The sequence below is a fragment of the Neopsephotus bourkii genome, unplaced genomic scaffold (genome assembly GCF_033783945.1).
Source record: "Neopsephotus bourkii isolate Nb327-2 ecotype Australia unplaced genomic scaffold, CSIRO-AGI_Nbou_v1 NB_1423, whole genome shotgun sequence".
NCBI classification, from domain to species: domain Eukaryota; kingdom Metazoa; phylum Chordata; class Aves; order Psittaciformes; family Psittacidae; genus Neopsephotus; species Neopsephotus bourkii.
The window spans coordinates 4,549,609-4,571,690 of NW_026901900.1; the positions used below are offsets into that span (position 1 = coordinate 4,549,609).

The window sequence follows — 22,082 nt, forward strand, 5'->3', positions numbered from 1 at the left end:
AGTTTGCAAGGTATGAGAAGATCAGGTCCAAAGTGTACAGTTCTTAGCCCTGACAAGCACAGTTCCTAGGGCATGCAGTAGAGATTAGAGGCTGGCTCCTCACTTGCTGTGAGTTAGCATGGCTATAATGAAGTCTAAGCAGATACAAGTTACACAAGCTAAAGATTTAGCCCTAAATTCATAGGGGTTTGGTTGAGTCACTACAAACCCCTATAAAATATAACAGAGATGAATATTCCTCTCATGGGATTTCAAAGCATTTTATAGCAGGGCTTTTATTTTATATTAATTTTTATAGGATGGTTAAAGTAAACCTGAAACAATAATTGCATTTTCTGTTAAATTTTGCACACTTTGCAATAAAAATTGGAACGTGGATATGCTTGGAGAGAAAAATATTGGAGGTTGGCAAATTAGAAAAGATGTGAAAAGTTTGACAACAATGAAAGTAACAGCTTAGTAGTAGGGTAAAACCTCAACAACATAGAGAATATAATTTATACTGTAGTGTTTAGAATTACGAACTTCTGGAAGAGGGCAATGGGAATGATTAGAGTTTAGAAAATGTGACCATTGAAGAAAGGTTAAAGGATGTATGTTTCTGTGGTCCAGAAAATGGAAGCCTGAGGACTGTGAAACAGTTTGTCATAGAAAGGTGGTACACAGGGCAAGGATTAATTGCAATCTGTCTTACTCTGCAGGGAGAAAAGAAATGGGCATTAGGAACCCCTCTTTAACCTTAAGGCTAGTTAAACGCTGGGAGAAGATATTGTTACCTGGGAGTCAAATTTCCCATGCTAGAAGCATTGAGAACAGTTTGGACAGACTCCTGCTCTGAATTGTTTTGTGCCTATTTTGTCTCTGAGCCCGAGTGCCTTCTAGACTTATTTTTTAAGTAGATTTTGCTATATGCGGAAAGAGTTTGGAACATGCTATTTCCTGAGCAGTTTACAAACAGACAGAGCTTTAGAATACTCCTCTGAAAGGTGAGTAGGTGGGCAGGTATTACAACTTCAGTTTAGAAAACTGAGGGAGGTTAAAACAGATTTAAGTAACTTCCCTAGGGGTAGGGAAGCAGCAAGCATGTCAAGAGAGGTTCAACTACAAGTGGTTCTGAATCTATCAACGTCTGGGAGCTCACACCCACCCTTTCCTTCTCAGAGAACCAATCTTTTGGAGCTCACTTTTCATCTGGCTCTATTTTCATGCAATTGCCTGACAGCTTCCTTGTTTTTTCCTCCGTAGCACTTTGCTAATCACCACATTAATAATGGCATACCTTAACTTTGTAGCTGCCTAATTACTGGTGAATACAGCTGCTAACCAGCTTTTCAACCCTATTATCAAAGCTCTGCTGAGCTGCATAAAGCATAGGAGTGACCCATGCTTTTTCCTCAGTAGACAGAAGGCTGCCACTGATGATATCACCAAAGTTTTGGTACCAAAAGCTTCAGACCATGAGCTGGTTGGGACTGGAGAAGAGGTGGCTTTCTCACCTGGAAGATGGTCTGCATATACCAAAAGTATACGTATCAGTGCTCACTGCCTTTCTGACCTGTTCCCTTAAACAAACACCTAGAAAAAAACCCTTCCAGCCATCTCAGATTACCAGTTTCAAAGGGCAATAAACAATCTTTAGAATTACAGAATCATAGATTTGGAATGGAAGAGACCTTGAATCTCATCTAGTTCAACCCCCTGCCATGGGCAGGGACATCTTCCACTTGACCAAGTTGCTCAAAACCCCATCCAACCTGGCTTTGTGATGACTTTAGGACTTAACTGAATTTCATTACAGCATTGGGATAAGGTGAGGGCTGGTCCCTTGTGAGGTTTTGGTGAGTGGGTTTGCTTGCTCTAAGCATGCCGTGAACACTTTTAAAATAAAAGCCCTGCCTGCCAAAGCAGCAAGCACAACAATGGCATCACTTCAGATTGACCACCATTGTTTTTATTCTTTATTCCCTTCATTGTTTTTTCAACTCATTTATAGGATATCTGTGGCCTTGGGGGACTAGGAACCATAACATTAAGAAATAAGACAGATGTAATTCAATACTTTTGACCCATTCCTCACTAACACTTGCTCATTCACCAAAATATTCTTTCACTTTTTTCTGACTTTCTACATAAAATATGGAATATACACATGTTTTGTTAGGTTTTAATTAATCTTTCATAATCAGCTGGCTGGAGGACCCTATTATTAGCATGGTTTCTTGACTACAATCAAGCCAGAAAATCCTTATGCCTTGTGCCTAAGGATTAATACCAAACCATGGCTGACTTCTCTATGGAATTACCTCCTGTATTTGTGTTAATACCACAGGAGTTCTTCCCAAGCAGCATTACCACTGTGCACACCAGCAATCGCAGCTAATTTGTACATATGCTTCCATTGGACAGGCGCCATGCAATTAGGAGGACGCCCTCGAGGCATTAACATTTCTCGTCTCTTAGTAAGTGCAGTGGGAGAACACAGCAGAAGTTCATAGGGTGTTATCCATGGGAGTGTGTTATTTCAACAGTATTTCTATGAATCTGCGAGGAGGACTCAGAGCTGGGCAGGGAGCCAACACAAAGAGGTTTCTGAAGCCACACTGGAAATCTGCCGGGAGAAGAAGACAAGGCAGAATGGGGCACTGGTAGAGCTGGACTGGAATATTTTCAGTACTGGCCTATTCCCTCTGGGGCCTGGGCACTGGTAGTGTTGGACTGGAATACTTTCTGTACAAGCCTATTCCCTCTGGGTTCTGAACACTGGGACCTTACTCACACTCTTCAGGGTGTTTGTAAATCATAATCCCAGCAAAAGGCTTATCCCTGTGAAGTTCTGGATACAGAAATGATATCAAGGTCTTCACTCCTCCTGGGGAGGAACTGTGATACTTAACAGCAAGGCCTCAGTACCAAACCAAAGGGTCTGCAAGCTCCAAAGGGCCAGAGTCAAGACCTTGCCATGCTTGGTCTTTTCCACCAGAGAACTTGTGGGATGCAGGGTGCCAGTGGATGAGCCTACTTGAGCCCCTAGATCCGGGGAATCCACTGTATGCTCTAGGATGCTACTGAAACCTTGATGTAGGCTGTAAGAAAGCCTGCAGCTAACATGTTTTGAACAAGACATCTTGGAAGCAAGCAATCTGGAAAACCTTTGACAGGAAAATTTTAAGCCTAATTTCCACTCTGTGTGGCTCTTAGAGACTCAGTGAATCCCATTACTCTCTGGCAGAAGGATCTTGGCGTCATGGCCCATCCCAAGCTGTGTCCAGACGGTTCACCTCTAGGGCCACCTGTGAATGGTAAAAGGCTTTGACTTTGCAAGTCTGGCATTGGCAGGACTTTGTCTATCCTCTTTATTAACGTATTATAAGGAGGAAAACACTTGAACCCACTCCCTGCTTCCTATCTCACTCCTACACTTTAAAAAACACCAAACATATGAAATAAATTAGTTCAAATACTGCGCTTTCAGCTGCACTGACTTTGAGAGAATAACATTCACCCCCCACTATCAGTGCATTTGTCCCCCAGGTGCTAAAATCATGTATATTGAGGCCTCAGTGCTACTGGCTAATTTAAGAGCGTTGTCATCATCATAAAAGGAAGGAAATCAATTCAAATTAAAAGCCCACAAACAAACTATGACCTTACTCAAATCATTAAAATACACCAATCCCAACCTCTGACAGCTATGGTAGGCTGTCAGAGAGGCTGAGAAGCCATGCAAGATGCACACTATTGATTACAGTGTAATAATGATTTCCCTTCAGCCCACAGACTCCACCATATACTTCATTCTGCATTCCAGAGCATGTCCCTGAGCACCGCTGGGGCTGGGAAGTAACACACACCAGACATTGCTGGGGGTTGCAGGTTAAGTACTGCACTTAGGTTTTATGGAGCAGAAGAGTAGATAAATTCTGTCAAATGGATGTTAATGCTCAGCATTAATTTTTGCCCCTGAGAGTCTTTAACCATTTCCTTAGGTTTTGGGGAAATGTTTCTAAGATTTCTCATTTTGTGAACGGCCATGATTCTCTCCCTGGTTCTGGGATTAGGTTTGGTTTGATTTTGGTTTTGTTTGTTGATACCAGCTCAAATATTCTGTAGAAGTGAAAGTTTAAAAGAATTCCTAATTTTTGGTCCTTACTCTGTGCTGTCTGGAGCATCACATAGACAAAGGAGTGGCCGCATTACTGAGTGAATACAAACCGACACAGTTCCTTTAGGGTTGGTGGTATAACACAAGTTTGCTTTGCTCAGTCTCTGCCCTGTGTTTCCTTCCCTTTGGGTTTGGTCTTTTCTCCACTGACATTAATTCTTTTGCAACATACGTAATAGCAACGCAGCTTTATTTCATCTCCCTGTTTGTACTGTGGGTGATATCTCCCGGGAAAGATTAATGGCTTAAGCTGATTTAATGGTGTACTTGTTTTTCACAATAAAAGAAAAAAAAAATTGTAAAGAAATCTTTTCTCTTTTTCAGTCCAGATTGAAAAATGTTATATTTTCTTCATATTTTTCTTTGATATTAGTTGTTTTCCAGCCTTTGATGGCCTCCCAGACAACTTTACCATCTTTCTGTGCATCTGTGATGTTCCCATATTAATGTGAGTCATTCTCACAAACAAGCCTGGGACTCAGTTACGTGTATGAGAAACTAGAGTTTATCTCTACTGAGTTTCAGGAGCTGTGCCAGCAGAGACTCTGACCCTACGCAATATAATCTCAGTCACCTGCTTGTTCTGCCACCTGTCCCTTCTCTTTTTGCTGTGTTCAGGAGAAACGCTGTCTCACTTGGCAAGGGAGGTTTGTGATGCCTATGGGAGAGGTTTGAAACATTTGGCTGTCATTTCCCCTTGTGCTTGCTGAAGCACCAGAACACTGTTATCACCCATGTAAGAGAATCTTAAAGAAACCCCTTGAACCCAGACATATGTGACAAAACTATAGTGTAAGCAATAAAATGTATTTAGAAGCTGGAAAGAGCTGGTTGGAAGTTAAATAAATAAGTTTTGCTTAATGCTTTCTTCTTAATCTACCTGCCAATCTACCTTAATAATTCTGTGTTTACTAATCAGAAAAACTGCACTCAACAAGATTGCAAATACCATCACTAAATGAGGGATTTAAAATAGAGTAACTACTGGCATATGCAGACACATATTTCTAAAAATGAGTTGCAACACATTGTTAAAGTCACTCCCATTTTATAGAGCTTTTTTTACTACCCTATCAAATGAGGACAAAGAATCAGATTCAGCTTTTCTTGTGGACAAAGACATCTATTCCAGGCAAAGACGGTATACAGAGAGATGCAAGTGGAAGGACACAAATTCACTCCCCATCAGCATATGGTTTTGCCACAGTGCTGTGTTTTGATTTGCACATTCAAAAGCTGCCTGGCCTTTTCATACAGTCAGTTCAGCTCTGCTCGCATCTACTCCCACGACTATCTATCTGTTTTGTCAGTCTGAGTTACTCCAAGAAGGTGCAAGGAGGAATGATTGACTGCAGTGAATTTACTTGAACTCTAGGAATTAATAACATGAGGTTAAGTAAAAAATAGCCACATGACAATAGTCATGTGGCTTTTGGTATTATACATGTGGAATCTGCACTGGGTGCATATCAGGGTGAAAAGTTAGAAAATGCCAGGCATAAGTGGATGTTTTATGATGCGGATTTTAATTGCATGATGATATACTCCCTTCACCCTAACCTCTGCCCCTATGGTTTCCTTCTTTCTTGTGCAGCGTGGAGCTGTCTTAAGGATGAATCAGCGAAGGCATCTGCTTTCTAAAGGGCTCTTTGGTATCTGTGGCAGACAGAAGGTACACAGGGAGCTGCAGAAGATGAAATAGTCTTTGGGTGAAGACAGTTGGTGATGGGTGATTCACATATGCCCAAATTTTGCTAATGACCCCTGACATCTAAGTTTTATTTTCAGGTTTGTGAGCAACACCCCTGGCACGTGATTTGAAGAAAGCCTGGGCTTTGCCAGAGGCAAATGGTGAGGGGCACAACGAGCACAGAAAGCACTGAATAATGTTAAGGATGCAAGAAAGTAAGAAAAGGCTCAAAACTTGTCTAGACCTTTAAGATTCCTTCATGGCTCAATTCTGCATCAGTTAAATAGAGACAAATCCAGAGTCTGATTACAGGTTTTGATGAACTTTTTACTGTTACAATTAGTGCTACAGAAAAAAAGTATATGAGAAAATGAATAATTCTGTTTTCAGGGCAGTATTCAGTAAAGAAGACCTAGGGTTACTTACTGAGAAATGAGGAGAATACAAAATTAGGAATAGCTGCTCATTATCTGAACACTGTCCATTTTATGCACAAGATGAGAAGAAACCTGTGGGAAAATGGTATGGGACTACGTAATTAGATGGGACAGGGCTGCAGGGATGTTCCTTGCTCTGATATTTCCCAGCTTTGCATCTTGATGGTGTTCTCTCTTTACAAAACAGCTTTACACATGTGCATTTTACCACCCACATCAAGCTGGGACACGGGGTCTGGGCTGAAGGAGGTTTCCATGCAACGGACACAAGTCCTCCACCTCATCTTTGCCCTCCACTGCTCACTCGTCCTCTCCAGACCTCATATATTTAGTCCTGGTTGCTGCTTCTCAGATTCATTCCTCCAGCCTTAATCACCTCTTCACAACCTCCCCTGTCTCCTTGACTGTTTATTCCAGCTTGGATTTTGCTTCTGCTGCACTTATGCCTTATTTTCCATGACGCTGCGGGTGTCAGCAGGGATCCAGGGGGTGTAACACCGGTTTAATACCCCATGTGTTGGGAGTCACTGGTCTAATAGAGACAGGGATAGATCTTAGCTTAAAGTTCAGTTGAGCTGGTTTTGACCTGGATGTTTCTCAGGCACCACTACCCCAGTAGATACCTACTGGTATCCTTACCAACAGGTATCTACCCACCTACCAGCAAAGGTGTGAGGAAGAACATGGAGGCACTGGTGCCATGGAGAGGTATCTGACTTTCTGAAGACAACGTTTAATCTCTCATCTCACGTGATCTCTCTTTAAAACCCCACTACATTATGGGAGAGTTTGTGCCAGCTGCAATGAGGACGATTATTGCCCTATTTGTATCATATAAGTTCCTGGGCCTGAGCATGGAATATTTACTGAAAAGATTAGTCCTGTAAGTAATTAGTCTTGCTGGAAAAGAGTTTCAGTGGCTGCAGATAATACTCTAATTCCCTGTATCCAAAATAATTTAATCTCTTCTAAATGAATTCCATTTTTCTAAAGAAAAAATGACTTCCACAGTGTTACTCCAAACCTGACTGTGAAGAGATCCAGCTTTAGATGAAGCAGTAATGATTTCACCTAACTTCGCTTTCAGCTCCTAAGCTACTGGAATTAATTGAGCGTGTAATTAAGGAAGGGTTTTCTTACCAATATGATCATGCCTATAATTAAAATCTCACGCAAATGTGTATGTGGAAGAAGAATGGGGCAGGGCAGAGCAGGAGAGAGACCGAAGGGTCTGACAGGTTTACATCAAAGGACCTGAGCTCCTGCAGCTCTAAGCCACAGGGAGGGGAGGAAGGGAAGACAGGACTGGCTGATAACTGACTTGATATATTGTTTTTGACCTCCTGTCTTCAAAGCCCCATGTGGTTTAAGTGCTCTCTATGCAGCAGATTGCTTCTACCTTTCATGTTACTTCAGCAGAGTCAAGCTTTGCCAGCGCTTGCGATACCAAGCCCCGGATGAGCAGAAGAGAGATGATATCTGCCTGTTTACAGAGAGGGTGGAAAGGGTTTGGCTGCTGCTTTGGGCTGTGCCTCATCAGTGCTGCAGCCCAGGGGACCCCATGGCATGTCACAAGAGCCACTGCTTTCCTCTGGGTATAGTTGCATGGGAGACCCATGAGCAAGATTTCATAAAAGGAGTGGTGGTGTTTATTACTGTTATTTATACTGCCTTTACTATTAAATCAGCCTTTAACAGAGGTGTTCAGCAGGTGATGTGTGACCCAGATCAATGGTTCTGACCAGGGACAGCAGCATTTTGCAAGGTTTTGCTGCAACACAGCACCTCCACAGGAGGAAATGGACAAGGAAGGGAGAAAGGCTTTCCCTAAAAATACCAAATGGGGACCTGAAGCTAGAAGAAGGGATTAACTCCCTTAGCTGGTCTGCCATATGCTATCATACCCTATGACAATGTTAGGGAGGGGAAAAATCCTCTCTCATGGCATAACCAAGCGAAGGGCCAAGGCAACAAGGAAAACCATAGGTAAGGATGGGTGTTGCATGAAAGAAGGCACCTTGAGCAGAAAACCTGCCCTCTTGTTTGTTAGATACCTGCTGTGGTCAGGGAAACAGGACTTTGTATGGTTGTTGACATTATTGTGTTTATAAATAACATCAAAAAGGCACCTGTATCTGTCCTCAGGTCTCCTCTGAACTGGTACAACCTGTAGGGCCTTGGATTTTTGTCTTGCTGATTAAATCTCAAAGGGGGTCAGACTTTTGGTCTCATAGGTTTGGTGGAGTTCATATTGCAGTGTAGATGAAAGAGGAATGGAGGGAAAGTTAAAGTACATTAGGTGTGCATTCTCAGGAAGAAAGCCCATGTGCCCAGCTGCAGGCATATTTTTACATTCATCTTAAACCAGTAGAATATTATAAGGAACAGCTGATCACTACTGAAGTGTGTGCCAAGGTGCTTAAAGTTATGCTGGTATGCACTGCTCATGGATCAGATTGTACGTGAAATATGCAGTGTGCAAGGGCTTTATTGCATTCTGCATAGTCCCAAACATAAATGAAGAGTCCTTACCAGTAACTGCCTTCAGAATGACCTAATAGATCAAATAGCCATGCAGGAGAGCTGTTTTCCTCCATAGATAACTACTATGCCTGCATTCTGGGACAACCATCACTTTTGTTTCATAATCATCCTCTCAACTTCCCCATTTTTTCAGCTTTCCCATTTTTACAGCAGTGAAGACTTTATGACTTTCCCCAGTGGATGCAAGCTGTGATTCACAGCTATCAGCGGGCAGCTCTGTCTGAGTTCTGCTTTTGAAAGGATGGCCAATTGCCTCCCCAAGAGCTGCCCATTAAGCAAACTGCTTAATGAAATGACTAGGAAGATGGGTGCTCACCAGTGCATTTCCTCTGCACTTATTAAAACCCCCTGAAGCCTGTAATCCATACACTGAACTAGTGAGCATTATACTCATAATGCCTTGTCCTAACACATTTTAAATCTCACTATTATTACCATTATGTATTATTATGCTATTATTTATAAGTTTCTGTTATTAATTTCAATTTGATATTACTGTGGTCTTTACATAGGCCCCCAGTGTGCTTTTCTGTGAGGTCCCATGGGAGCCAAGAGAATATCCTTGGGCACTTCCAGGCATCCTCAGCTGCAGGAAGGATTTGGGGACTTGAGATGTTCCTGGGAACCTCTGCTACAGCCAGGGCTTTGCAGAGGCTGAGTAAGACATGGAGAATCTAGGCCAGGATGCAGGCTGGCTTGATCTGGGACATGGTGTCTGGACAGTGGGAGGTGAGTGGGGCACTTCAGAGAAGTTCCTGTTCCCATCCCCTCAAAGGACCCAGCGGTATTTGATCCATGAGAGCTTTGGTCATCAAGGTATGCTGTGATCATCCCAGGCTCCAATACAATGGGGGTGAAGCCTATTTACATCTCCCAATGATGTGGATCCTTCAGCTGGTGATAGCAAATGTGGGATACCAACCAGGTGACTATACTCTCTGTGAAAGGCAAAGCGATCCCAGCGCTGTGGTCATCCTGGTCCATCTTAAGAGTTGTCATCATGGGAGTGCTCAGCAAGAGATGAACCAACTTAATGTGGTGAGAACCCAAGGGAGCCTCATGCTATGATGATATAGTCTGAACTCAGCTGTGCTGCTGAGGATGCTGAGAAAGAACAGCATCACCTGGCCATTGAATCTGCAGTGCAACCCTTCCTCCTTAAACAACAGAGGCAGAATGCCCTTGTTTCCTCTCAACTTCAGAAGGGAACATTTAGGGACAGGGATTGTCTCCTCATCATATGCTTGGCCTGCACTAAGCATATGAGTCCCCATGCTGGACTTTAACCTCCTGGTGCTGCTACAATGCAATTCTCATTAACGGAGCAGTGTCCAGCTCCTGCCCAGGAGGATATGGAAGGATGGAAGGATGCTTTCCCCCTGTACAATAAACAACCACCCTTGCTGCAACTGTGTGTGAGGGCAGGGCCTGGTCAGGCATGGTATCTCACTGCACTGATACAAAGCACAGCCGGGGAGGAAAAATAACCTTTCAGAGTTATGTTCAGTGATATATTGCTTGTAAATCTGAATGGGTTTGGGAAATGTTACAGAACAGAAAGAGCTCTGCTTTTCCAGAGGCATAACGTTATGGTAGAGTTATTTCAAAGCCAAACTGTGCTGTGAGTTATGCCCTTACATCCTCTCTTGCAGGTATTTATAAAGTTATGATTAACAGTAGCAGACACAGGACTTCATTATTTCTTGAACTGCCTTCTTTTTAACGGTCTACAAGCTCAGAGAATTACATATGGCCTCATTAACCTCTGTGTCAAACTGCTAATAAGGCAAGGGAGGAGGTTCCCCTTCAGCTGCTTGGCAGACAATGTGCGTGCCCCATGGAAGGGCTGCCAAAGGAGCGCTGGCACTTCCCACGCCACGCGATGGACTTCACATGGCTGTGTCAGCTCATGGGTGACAGCGCAGGAACCTGAAAGGTTTTGGTGATCACGGTCTATGTGAAGTTACTCCATCTGAGAGGTCTGAATCATCAAAATGACTTAGGAAATCCCAGTCTCTGAGCGTCATCACCACCTGTATGAGTTTATCTCAATGGGATTTTCAAAATGGGAATTAAAGACACAGTGGTATTGGAAGAGGGACCTGAGGTTCCAGGGAAGGAATGTGCATGCTTATTGGAGGACAGGTGCCCCCTTTTGCCATTTTGTCTTTTGTCTTTGTTAAAAAGGCCATCAACCTTTTTACGACATATACAAAGGACTTTGCGTCTCGCTTAGTACAGGAGCGCTGTAGGGTGAATTGAAGATGTGTAGCTCTCCATAAAGTGCAGGATCCTAACTTCAACTTTTACAGGACAGTTTGAGAGCTTAAAGTTAAGAATCTGTTCAAATGTTTTTCTAGATGTGCCCTCACACCATAATAAAAAGATGGCACATGTAAACCTCTTTTCAGTTACAGTCCAAGGGGGTTAAGGACCACAGCAAACCCATCCATAGGTGTAATGCCGACTCCAGACTTCCCTTTCTCTGGGGTAATTTTCCCTTCAGACTTCATCCCCTGGTGATCTCAAAGGCCAGCTGCCACAACCCTCTGCTCTTTAAGATTCACAGGGGATGTGGTATCTCCCACAGTTTCTCAGCTTCAAGCTGTTGTGAACTTCTCTAAGTAAGGCACAAGGACAACCTAACCACTCTTTTTGAGAGACATAGTGGTCAAAAACTAAACTTCTTTGAAAGCAGAACCAATGAGTGAACTGGAACACCATGGGAGTGTACTAATCCCCCAAATCTATAATAAACAGATAAAGTTAATAAGATTCAATAAGAGAGAACAGCCCCATTAACGTTTTAAGAGCACTGTCTAAACATTACACACATTATTTACCGAGTTCCCAAGCTGAATTCTCCGTACACAGGAACACTCCAAATTCATTATCTTTGGATGCAAAGCTTAGTAAATTCAACGGTAATTAATCTCCATTTACCCTCTGTGTGTGTTTCTGAACAGACGAAAAGTTCATTGAAAAAGTTCTTTCAGCCAGTCTGAAAGAAAAGCAGTGCTTTGATAAACAAAAAGGCACCAAACACGGGCCTCTCAAAGGGAAACAGAGCAGCTAGCCAGTTTCTGCGTGGTTCAAGCCAGGTGCTCATTGCAAATTCAGTAGCATGCACTGGCAAGTGTCAGCGGCAGAGGAACTGAAATGACTGAAATTCTTATGCCAGTGTAATTTGCTGAAGGCAATGAACTGAGGGTTAAGGCAAATTGTGCATGTGTTGAGGATTATAAAACAAATTAAAATGGAGGCTAACAAAAGGAGTGCAATATTTATGCATTTCTTCATGCTTTTCAGTCTGTGGTACTCAATCAACTTCATAGGCTCTTAAGGTGGCATGGGGACACTGCTATTATGTACATTCATTTGCTCCTGAAAAGGGAGCTCAGATGTAGTAGGCTAGAGAATGCAGCTGATTCTGGTAATATTTATCAGTATCACAGTTAACCCACCAAATATTTACAACACACAATTACTTCTAGTCCTGTGATATTTAATCAACACCAAAAATGCAGGGAGTTTTCTGTTCAGAGCATTCCATTTAACTGTTTCAATTTTGATATGCCAGCCCATTTTACCATGTATTCCTCCACTTTCCCTTAAATTCCTGCATTCGTGGATCCCAGATGTACAAAAGTATAAATGCATTAATCACCCATGACTTACTGCAGTGGAGTCTATTACATGGTGTAATGCACTTAATGTCTGATACCTAATTTACTTCAACTTTCTAAGTTATTAAGCACCCCACTGTATGATCACCCAGCACGGACCAGTAACCAAATAGGTTATCACTTTGTGGAATGGGAAACAAGTCCCCTATGAAATATGCTTTTAGTTATGTATTCCCAGCCCTCTGCTGGCAAGACCTGCCATGTAGCTGAATGGAGATGTAAGGACATGTGCCCATGTCCAGCCCTTCTGCACCATAAACTGGAGTTTTGAAACCAAGATGTGCCCACTCATCCCTGTTCCAATGCTGATGTGGGGTGGAAACTTCTACAAGCAAAGGGGACCAAAGAGGTGACAGGAATTGTATTTTCAGTTGTCACCACAATATTCACCCAAGACCAGCTGCAGGGAGTTGGACATTCTTTTAATTACAGAGACCTTTGCATGTTTGGCTATGAGAGGCAGAGGCACGTTGTCCTCACCCTTTGGTGACAGACTGTCGGAGGTGTCTGCAAGAGTCAACCCTTGCTCCTACCCAAGGAAACAAAGCAAACTGGGTGGTTTTTCATTTTCTGTCTACATTTGAGCAGACTGAATACCACTGCCTGAGACACTAAAGATGAAACAGAGAGTTTATTTACATTTCACCGTAACAAGGAGATATTTTCACACTGGTTAAAGTCTTGGAGTTCACAGATGCTCCAGACTTGCTCCAAGCAGCGCTGCCAGAGATGACCAGGAGCCCACCATCCTTCACCTCACCATACAAACCAAAGGACAAAAAAACTTCCAACTAGCCTCCAACAGTTGCAGCCTAAGTGTAAAACAAGTGACAACAGATGGGATCAGACAGACGGGGGAGGAGAGGGGGAAAGATGAGGTAATATTAAGGAGTGTGACAGGCAGGGGTCTCGGCACATCGGCAGCCTTGCTGTTGTCAAGTGTTTTTTTGTAGGCATCACATATTAAGGTTGTATTTGGAGAATTATAGATTTTACACTTGATTTTCTGGCAGGGAAACAGGGAGCTGCTGCCAGCTACGAGGCATCTTAGAAATGAGATTAGTTTTCGAACCTATTCAAGTGATCTTCTTATTGTTATTTCTTTGTAAGGACCAAATCCTGATCTTAATTACACGAAGTTCATTTGAATATCTCCATCAACTGCCATGGAGCTACTCCAGATTAACAGAAACGTAACATCAACGTCAGGACCTGGATTATCAAGAGAGGCATGACAGTTTTACATCATTGCAATCAATGGTTAAGAAGTCGCATTGTTTTGGCTTGAGAAGATTTTCTCATACACAAAGGAGGTCAGAATCTGCCCCATTCTGGTATTAGAATAGATTGGGATCCAAAGGATCAAGTCTATATACGCAGATTCTTCTATAGCATCAATAAATAATGCAATAGTGGTAATTGAGGTTACACTTTATGAACAGCATTATTAGGATTTACATTCCATATGAAGCAAGTCAGATGAACAAACATAATACCCAGTCGCGGTCCACTTCCCTTACTCTGTCATTTCTACAGCTGCCCGCGTGCTGCAGGTGCTGATAGTACACACATCTGACTGTAATCCACGCGTCAGCCTGATAGCACACCAGTTCTGGGAGAGACTGCCTCCAGCAATCATTTCAAGCCTGGTTAAAGCAGCAGAATGGAATCATCAACTCAAATGTTGAAAGTTACATGTTCTAATAATGGAAATGAGATTTGGTGGGCAGTTTTTCTGTTTCTTATTCTTTGACGGAAAAAATAAATGAGAAATGCCTTACAAAGACTAACACTAACGTATGTATCCCTCAATAATGAGAGGTATGAATGGCTGGGTCTATAACCCCTTATAAATCTTTCATTCTATAAACTGCCCGTTAGCATTATTCTTGGTAATGGAGATCTATATGAAGTTGGTAGGTCCTTTTTTAATCCCCAACTTACTAAGCAAGACAAAAAAGAGCTGAATTACAGTGGAAAAAAATGACTCCCCTGGAGAATTAGAGTACAGCCACTTGCTGACAAATTGTTATTATTTAAAACACTTTTCTAGCTTTTAATATTGAAAATACTTTCAATCACTGAAGAGTCTTTAATTTAGGACAGTGGATGGCAGGGATGTCATCGAGGAGACCAGACTAGCTCATCTGCCTCAGCACAAGGACTGGACCAGATGATTTCTCAGGATTTTTTCTAGTCTGACATTTATATGAAACAACTCTGGTTTGACTACACCTTCCAAACTGCATGTAAGACATATGAAGATACCCTGTTGCCAGCAAGAATTGTCATTGAATTCCAGTTCTCCCAGTCCCGAGACACAATAGCACAGGGTTGGATTGCACGTGGGGATGGACCAAAATCAGAAGGATTTACCCCACACAGTTACCACACAGGATGGAAGCAGTGGCTAAATAGATAAAATACAATCAGGATTCCGTCTATCCCCCAGGCCCACACAGCTATAGTAGCACGGAAGGTGATTTTACAAACCAAACCATCACTGTATTTGTCTCTGGCTTTTCCCTGATGGAATTCAAGTTTCTTTAATACCAAGGATTAATGGCAAACCTTTAAAGAGAGTTGAGAGCACAAGAAAGCAGCAGACAAGTGCAGCAATCCCTTAGGTCTGCACACTCACTTTCTCTTTTACAGCTCTGGGTCCACATCAAGAGGTCTCCCACCCTGGCAGGCTGCTGAGGCACAAAATCACCCTCTTTGCTTGTCCAGGCATCCCTTGCTGGTGAACACCCTGTACTGGGGTAGCTCACCGAGAGGTCCGTCTCCGCCCCGCAGGTAGCTTTCCTGTACAGCTCCCTGGGGATCACGCACAGACACACAGACACAATGAGAGCCTCCGACTGGAAATTCAAACAAAAATATGGCTGTCTACTCCAAAAGGCAAACTCATTTACAAAGGTCATCTCTGTTGAGGAAGAGTGATGGGTTACTCCCCTCTTGGAGGCGACTGCTGTCGCTCGTCCGCCGAGTTACATTCACAAGCATAGTTTTGAAAAGAATAAAGAAAAAAAGAGAGAGAAAAGAGACAAAAGCTCGGCAAGCCCCCTATTCACAGAGCTAGCCCCACACCTCTCCTTCCCCTCCTCGGGTAAAACCAGCTTAAAATGACATTAACATCTTCCCCTACCTTCGTTCTCATCGGAGACAGAAGCCCTTCCATTTTGGTCCGATCCTCATGCCAATCCTCGTGCCCCAACTTAGTCTCTCATCCCTCTCTCAAGCATCCCACACGAACAAGAGCATGTCAGGGACCGCCAGCGACACCCTCACGGAAGCTCGGCCAGCAGCCAACCTGCCAACTTGCAATCCTCAGTTACGTGGAGCAGTTCCTGGAGGGAGAGACCTTCCTCCCTCTCCCTCCTCTCTCTCTCTCTCTGCATAATCTGCCTGCAGCTATGTTTGTACCATCGCGGCTGACAAACGATCCCTGCCTTACGTAATGCATTCAGCACAGGACAAGCGATCCCAGCCCAGCCGCGGGGATCCGGTCGGCAGCAGTGATGGGAAGGTGTGGGACTTTGCCCTGCCTATTGTGCCGCTGGGTTTAATCTGGCAACATCCCCCCACGCAGGGCTGGCGCTCACTGCCTCTCTGTGCTAGCTAAGAAAGCACTGAGAAAACTTCGTCATCGTGGGAAGATTGTGGATTCCCTGGGATTGACTTAAAGAGGGGTAATCCTGATCTCAGGCTCTGGTTTTCCCCGCTCGGGAAACACCAACAGTTGGAGCATTTTCTGCAGGGCGGGTTCGCTGTCAGCGAGTGACCGAACCCACGCTTGAAAGGGAGTTCCTGTCAATTGTCAGCCAGGAATTGAGGGAGAGAAAGGAAGAAAAGAGAGTGAAACAAAAGAAATGTAGTCCTGCAAAGCTGGTCAGCAGAAGATACTCCCTGGATGTGTTTCTATTAGCATTTTAATTCAGATCAGAAAACGCTTTTGTGGAAAATTCCCTAATTGCTCCCATTTTCCTCATTTTGGTTTTGCATCAGGGTGTTGCTGGTATTGAATCTCTTTAAGAGAAAAATCCAACAGGAAAATAGGCTTCAGACCTGCAAACACAGCAGCGTTTGGTCCACAGGGTCACAGCAGATCAGTCCAAACCCCTCTGAAATATCATCCAGTGAGCACCAGCTGCCAATCACTGCTCCAAAGGTCACTGGTTTCTCCTGGGGCCACCCCGTTTCTACTAAGAAACAGCCACAAATAAGGCTCCCCTTCCCCTGCCCAGGGCATAACCTTCCACATACCAGTACCCAACTTCTGTCCAAAGATCAAATTAAAAACCCTGTTACACCACCAGAACCTGATTTGCAGTGTTAGAAAATCACTGTCAGGCTGGTTGGAGCATACCACAGGTGGAAATTTCTAACTCCCTTTAACATCAGCTCTTCTTTGATGCCCCAAAGCTACACACTCAGGGAGAGTCACTGTCTGAATAAGGCACTGAGCTGGGACATGGCTAAACTGCCTGCCACATGTTCCCTGGATGACCACGAGGATTCACCTCATTTAGCTTTCATCTGCAGAAACTCTGCCCTCTGGTCTGAGACAGCCACTAAGGCTCCTGCAAAGCCAATGAGAGAGAGACAGGCTCCTTCTCAAAATGATTCACCCCAAATGTCCAAAGACAAAGAAAATCCTGTCCTCAGGTCTTCTGTGGCTCCTCAATTCTCCATGCTGTGGTTTCATGCTTTGGCTACTCAGGCCAGGAACCATCTCTGCCCATGTGCATCCTTTATGTACACGTACACCTCTGCCCATGTAGCTCCTGGATAGCTACACTGAGATGGAGAAGGTAAGAGGGAATATGTTCATGGTTGTGTATGAGGATACACGGGGTGTACCAGCGGTGAACCCAGGGATAGACATGACTCCTACCCTGGCAAGCCTCAGCAAGTGACACAGATGATGGTGCTCGATCTCACACATCCCTTTTCCCCTCTATCTCTCATGATCCTTTCAACCCTGTAGATAATGCAGTTTTAGGGCATTTTTCTTTTTATTTCTTATGGGGTGAAAACAGGGAGGGGAGGTGCCCCCTACAGTGTTTAATATTAATTTCAAAGCTAATTAACTGTTCTCAGTCAAACTCAGGCCCTTATTAAATGTGAACAAATCTGATCATATCATACTGAAGGCAGAGATAGGTTTTCCAGAGCTAAAGAGGCACTGTAGAGTGCTGGCAGCCTCATCTCTTTCTTCTTGGGTGTATAGAAATATGCTTTGTTGCTGGTATTTACAAGACTTTAATAAGACCTTGAATAAATGGCAGCAAGAATTCTAGCTTCCAGCAAAACGTGACCGTTGTGATTTTTCTGCTCTACAACATCATGTCAGACTCTGACGTGAAGTTCACACATCTGTGCGTCTGTAAAACATCCTCTCCATACCACCCAGGGAATTTGACTTTACAAAGTGTTAAGAGGAACACAAAGAGACATGAGCAGTTGGGAATTTTGGAGATCTCAGGCCATGTGGTCAAGCTCTGATGCAACATGATAATGTGGATGGTGCACTCAAAGTAGCATAGGGAAACCCAGTTCTCTTTTAAATTTTGGTTCTGCTTTGAACTAGGATAAACCACGGCCTCATGAGGCTTCCTGTGTTATCTCTGTTTACAAGTGAAAAAAAGAAAAAAAGTAGTTTTCCTAAAGGCCAAAAGAGTAATTCAGTCTGGGACCAGAAAAGCAAGTCAAGGCCTTTCCGGTTCATCAGCACTCAAAGCCTCTCTGATGTGAACGGACTGGGGAATTGTGCTGATACTGCATGAGTCAGAGCAGAGCCCAGCTCAGCAGGATGAGCAGGGAAAGAGGATGGTGCTGTTTGAGCAGCACCCATGGTTGTGAGCAGGCAGCAAGCCTGCCCATCCTGGGAGCACAGGCTGAGACCCCCAGCTACATCCCAGAGGATGCTCTGGACCCCTGGTCTGTTCTGAGCCCCCACATAACATTACTGTGAGTCACAGCTGAAGTGGTGTGTGCCAGAGAGCTCTGTCCACATCTGCCTTCATCAGCGCGGGCAGAAAACCCATCTGGCTTTGCCTGTGCAAATTTCAGCATGGTTGAAAGCGTTGGGGCTGACAATGTCCAGCAAATGTGAGAGACAGACCAGCAGTGGATGGATGGGGATTGTGCTTCACACAACATCCTCCCCTCAATCTCTAGGCACCAGGTAGGACTTGAGCTCTACTTGTATCTAGGCATATACTCTTCTTTAGCCTATGCAGCCACCAACCTGTCCTTCATGTGCTACAGGAGCAGGATAACCACCTTTTGCATGCATTCAGACTGTTTGCAAAGTCCTTTCACAGCAGAGCAACAACTTTACAGTTGTGGGGGACAGAGAAGTTTATTCTCATTTCAAAATGAAAGTTTAAGGTGCTGTAGCCAGGAGAGCGGTGACACGATAGCGTGTGACATGGTCTGACACCTTGCTCCTCCCCTAGGCTGCAACTCATGGCAGTGCTCACATTACCACAGACTTGTTCAACAGCCTCCACTCCTGCGATTTTCAGATCAAAGGCACTACAAAGGCAAAAGGAGCATGTGAACACTTGCTTTATCATTCTCTTTCTGGGGAGGGGAGCAGCATTTGACTCAGAGCTTGGTCAGCTACACCCAGCATATCTCAGGTTCTTTATCTGGAGAAAAGGGGACCCACTTGTCTGTTACTCAAAGATGTTGCAGAGATTCATCCGGTCCTGGATTCAGGCCACCTCATCTTAGAAGTGTTTAATCTGGGATTATAATTACTCTTGACTCCTTAACTAATCATGGGAGCAAGATAGATACCTTGAAACCCCTTGTATTGTCATAATCTAAATATCTGCTTGATCTAGAGAGAGGATGAAGGTAGATGTCTTTCTGGAGACAGGCAGATCTTACCTGGATTCAATCTTATAGCTGAATATCTTTCTAGGTCCTGCTGACTGCATTGACAGCCTTCCATGGACCAGAACGAGAGCAAAGATATCTGCTGATATTTAGCCAAGTAGATGTAAATGGCCAAATTTAGGTGACTGACTCTGGAGCTGAATCTAATAGTGAGGAAAATGGCCCAAAAAAGCCTTATGTTCACTGTTGGCTATTGGCTGAGTGTCCTAGAAGCAGCCAGACAATACGGTATATATTTGAACTCTCAGCTTTCCTCTTATTTACTCAATGTGGGTGCATCCAAGCTGATACAAAACTTCTTTAAATCAAAAGCCTTCCTAAACTCCGAGGTGGGGATCCCAAAGCAGAGCCAAGTTGTGCCTCTCATACCAGTCCTGGAAAGCAGAGGAAGTCTGTATTTGGACTCAGTCTCCATTGCCCTATGTTGCAAAGAGTTGCCACTACTTCCTGCCACCACTTCCCGCATACCCCTGAGCTGCTGGTGGCCAGGACAGTGGGATGGGTGTTGCTGCAGCCTGGTTGTATCATGAATGCACGCCACTGGCCGACTTCGCAACTGGTCATCTCATCCAGCAAACAAAAGGTAGCATCACGGTGTTGCCATGGTGACAACCCTCCATCCGAATGGCTATGGCATCATATAAAGGAGGGGGAAACATCCCAGTCACATACCAGAGCTGGCTGAAATGTATCTTATATTTAGAACAGGCAGCACGGGGAATACTAATGTATATTTAACACCTGGAGCGCCCTTCCTGCTTGCTTTTTTATTTTTGTTGCATACTTCCCATAAGCACAACATTTACCTCCTAATGGCTTGAATAATATTGGTGCTGTGCTTCTCTTGTCACTGCTCCTCCACGTTTCCCCTTGCTTTGCACTTCTCTTCTGTGAACAAAAGTGGAAACCAGCACACAGCCCTCACAAAGGTAGCCTTTGCAAATCAGGACTGAGCCCTCCAGCAGGTCAGGGTGTTGAGGAGGGAACTGGAATGTTTGTGTGTTCCAGTTTCCCAGCCTGGCTGTGCTGTGTTTAGGGTGTGATTTTTACTACAAGTCTACTGACAGGATAACAAAGGCAAGTTTTCATGGGCTACCTGAAAATGAGCAAGATTTGCTTATGTATGTCCTACAAGAACCAGCCCATATTAGAGCCCTTTTTAAATTATTATTATTTTTTCTTTTAAACAATTGAATATCTGTGTTGTGGATAAAAATAAGGTTAACTTTGTTTCACTCATCCAGGAAAAACACACTAGAAAATGTCCTGAAATTACTTTCATGGATTGTTCTGATGCCTGGGTGAATCCTTTCAGGGATGGCACTACCTCTCCAGTCTTCTTTTCAGCTATAGATTAAGCTATAAGCAGGGTTAAAAAAAGTGGTATTTCAGATCCAGTTCTGAAGTCACCTCCTGGCATAAAGCTTTATTCTTAGAAAGGCCAGACTCTCAGCAGTGATTTTGAGAGTGAAGTGTGTGTTTTTTACTAGACACTGGCAAGGCATTGGGGTCTTTTTTTGATCCTAGAAGCCCTGAAAAAACTGCTGGGTTCCTGAAGGCTTATCTGTGTGCTTCCTGCTTGGTACCACTCCAAGGCACCAAGGATACAGGCACAATTCAGTTGGCAGCTTTGTCAGTGATGCAAGAGGAGGAACTGTGCTGCACTGGGTGTGTTGCTTTGGCAGCACTGAGAAACTGGAGCTATGTTTATTTGTTGCTGGTGTAGGGTGTATTTACAAAATGGAGGAGGCTTTTTATCTCCAAGATTGCTGGTGCAGTCCTTTGCCCCATGGCTTCAGAGGGAGAGGGACTTGCCTCTGGGGCAGTAAACAAGGGGCAAACCCATGCTCTTTGCAAGCTGTTCCACTGATGCAGCATTTGCACAAGTAAATGCTGTCAAAATCATTTGCCAACTTATCCTTGTATGGCACCAGTTCTAGTGAGGGCTGGAAACACCAGTTAGTTCTCTGGAGTTGATCTTTAAAGCTCTGCTTTTTCCATAACAGTTATGCTTTTTTTGCACAAAATCAAAGCAATTTGATGAATATTAAAGTCTCAATGTATTAATAAGATTGATTCAGCTGCCTTCCTGATTTAGAAGGCAGACATAAAAAAGTCAGATCTGAAGATCATAGGTGTCCGTACAAGTCTGAGAGACTGACCTACAGCTAAGCCAATTTAGTGTCTTGCCCTGCTTAGCACAGCCATCAGGGTTTGTCCATCCTCCCCCAACAACTGAAAGCCATTTATCTCTATAACACATCAATGATCTCAGCCATTATTACCATGATTCCTGTCAAGTTAGTGCGGTAGCTCAGGAAGGAAAAGCTGCATGCATCCGGTCTGTTTGCAAACCCCTCGACCATGCAGATAAACCACCCCAGTGGAGATGGGGACCACTGTATTTGAAGAAGAACTCATTTAGCTCAGCAGGGACCCCAGGACCAGTCTCCATGACCTGGGTAAGGCTCTGACTGCCTTGTTTCTCCTTGCCTCCGTCCCAGCTAACCAGGAGGATCTATAGATGTTTTGAAGATCTATAGATGAAAAATGGGAGCTGTAGATGAATCTTACAGATTCAAAATAATAACTGCTGCCCAGAGTCTGCCCCAGCAGAGAAAATGGCCTTGGGCTGTTCTGGCTCCCAGCAG

The 22,082-nt window shown here is 43.9% G+C and overlaps 1 protein-coding gene across 3 annotated transcripts in view; it reads right to left on the reverse strand.

The window, feature by feature from the left end:
* Positions 1-22,082, reverse strand: part of FRMD4A (FERM domain containing 4A) — a 374,382-nt gene that overhangs the window by 269,224 nt on the left and 83,076 nt on the right. The window contains exon 1 of one of the 3 annotated variants that reach the window (XM_061368141.1): positions 15,668-16,223. The exons of the other annotated variants lie outside the window; for them this stretch is intronic. Within the exon in view, the coding sequence (XP_061224125.1) occupies positions 15,668-15,700 (33 nt within the window). The 5' untranslated portion in view covers positions 15,701-16,223. Of the gene's footprint in view, positions 1-15,667; positions 16,224-22,082 lie in introns of those variants that run through there. 3 annotated transcript variants of the gene reach the window in all.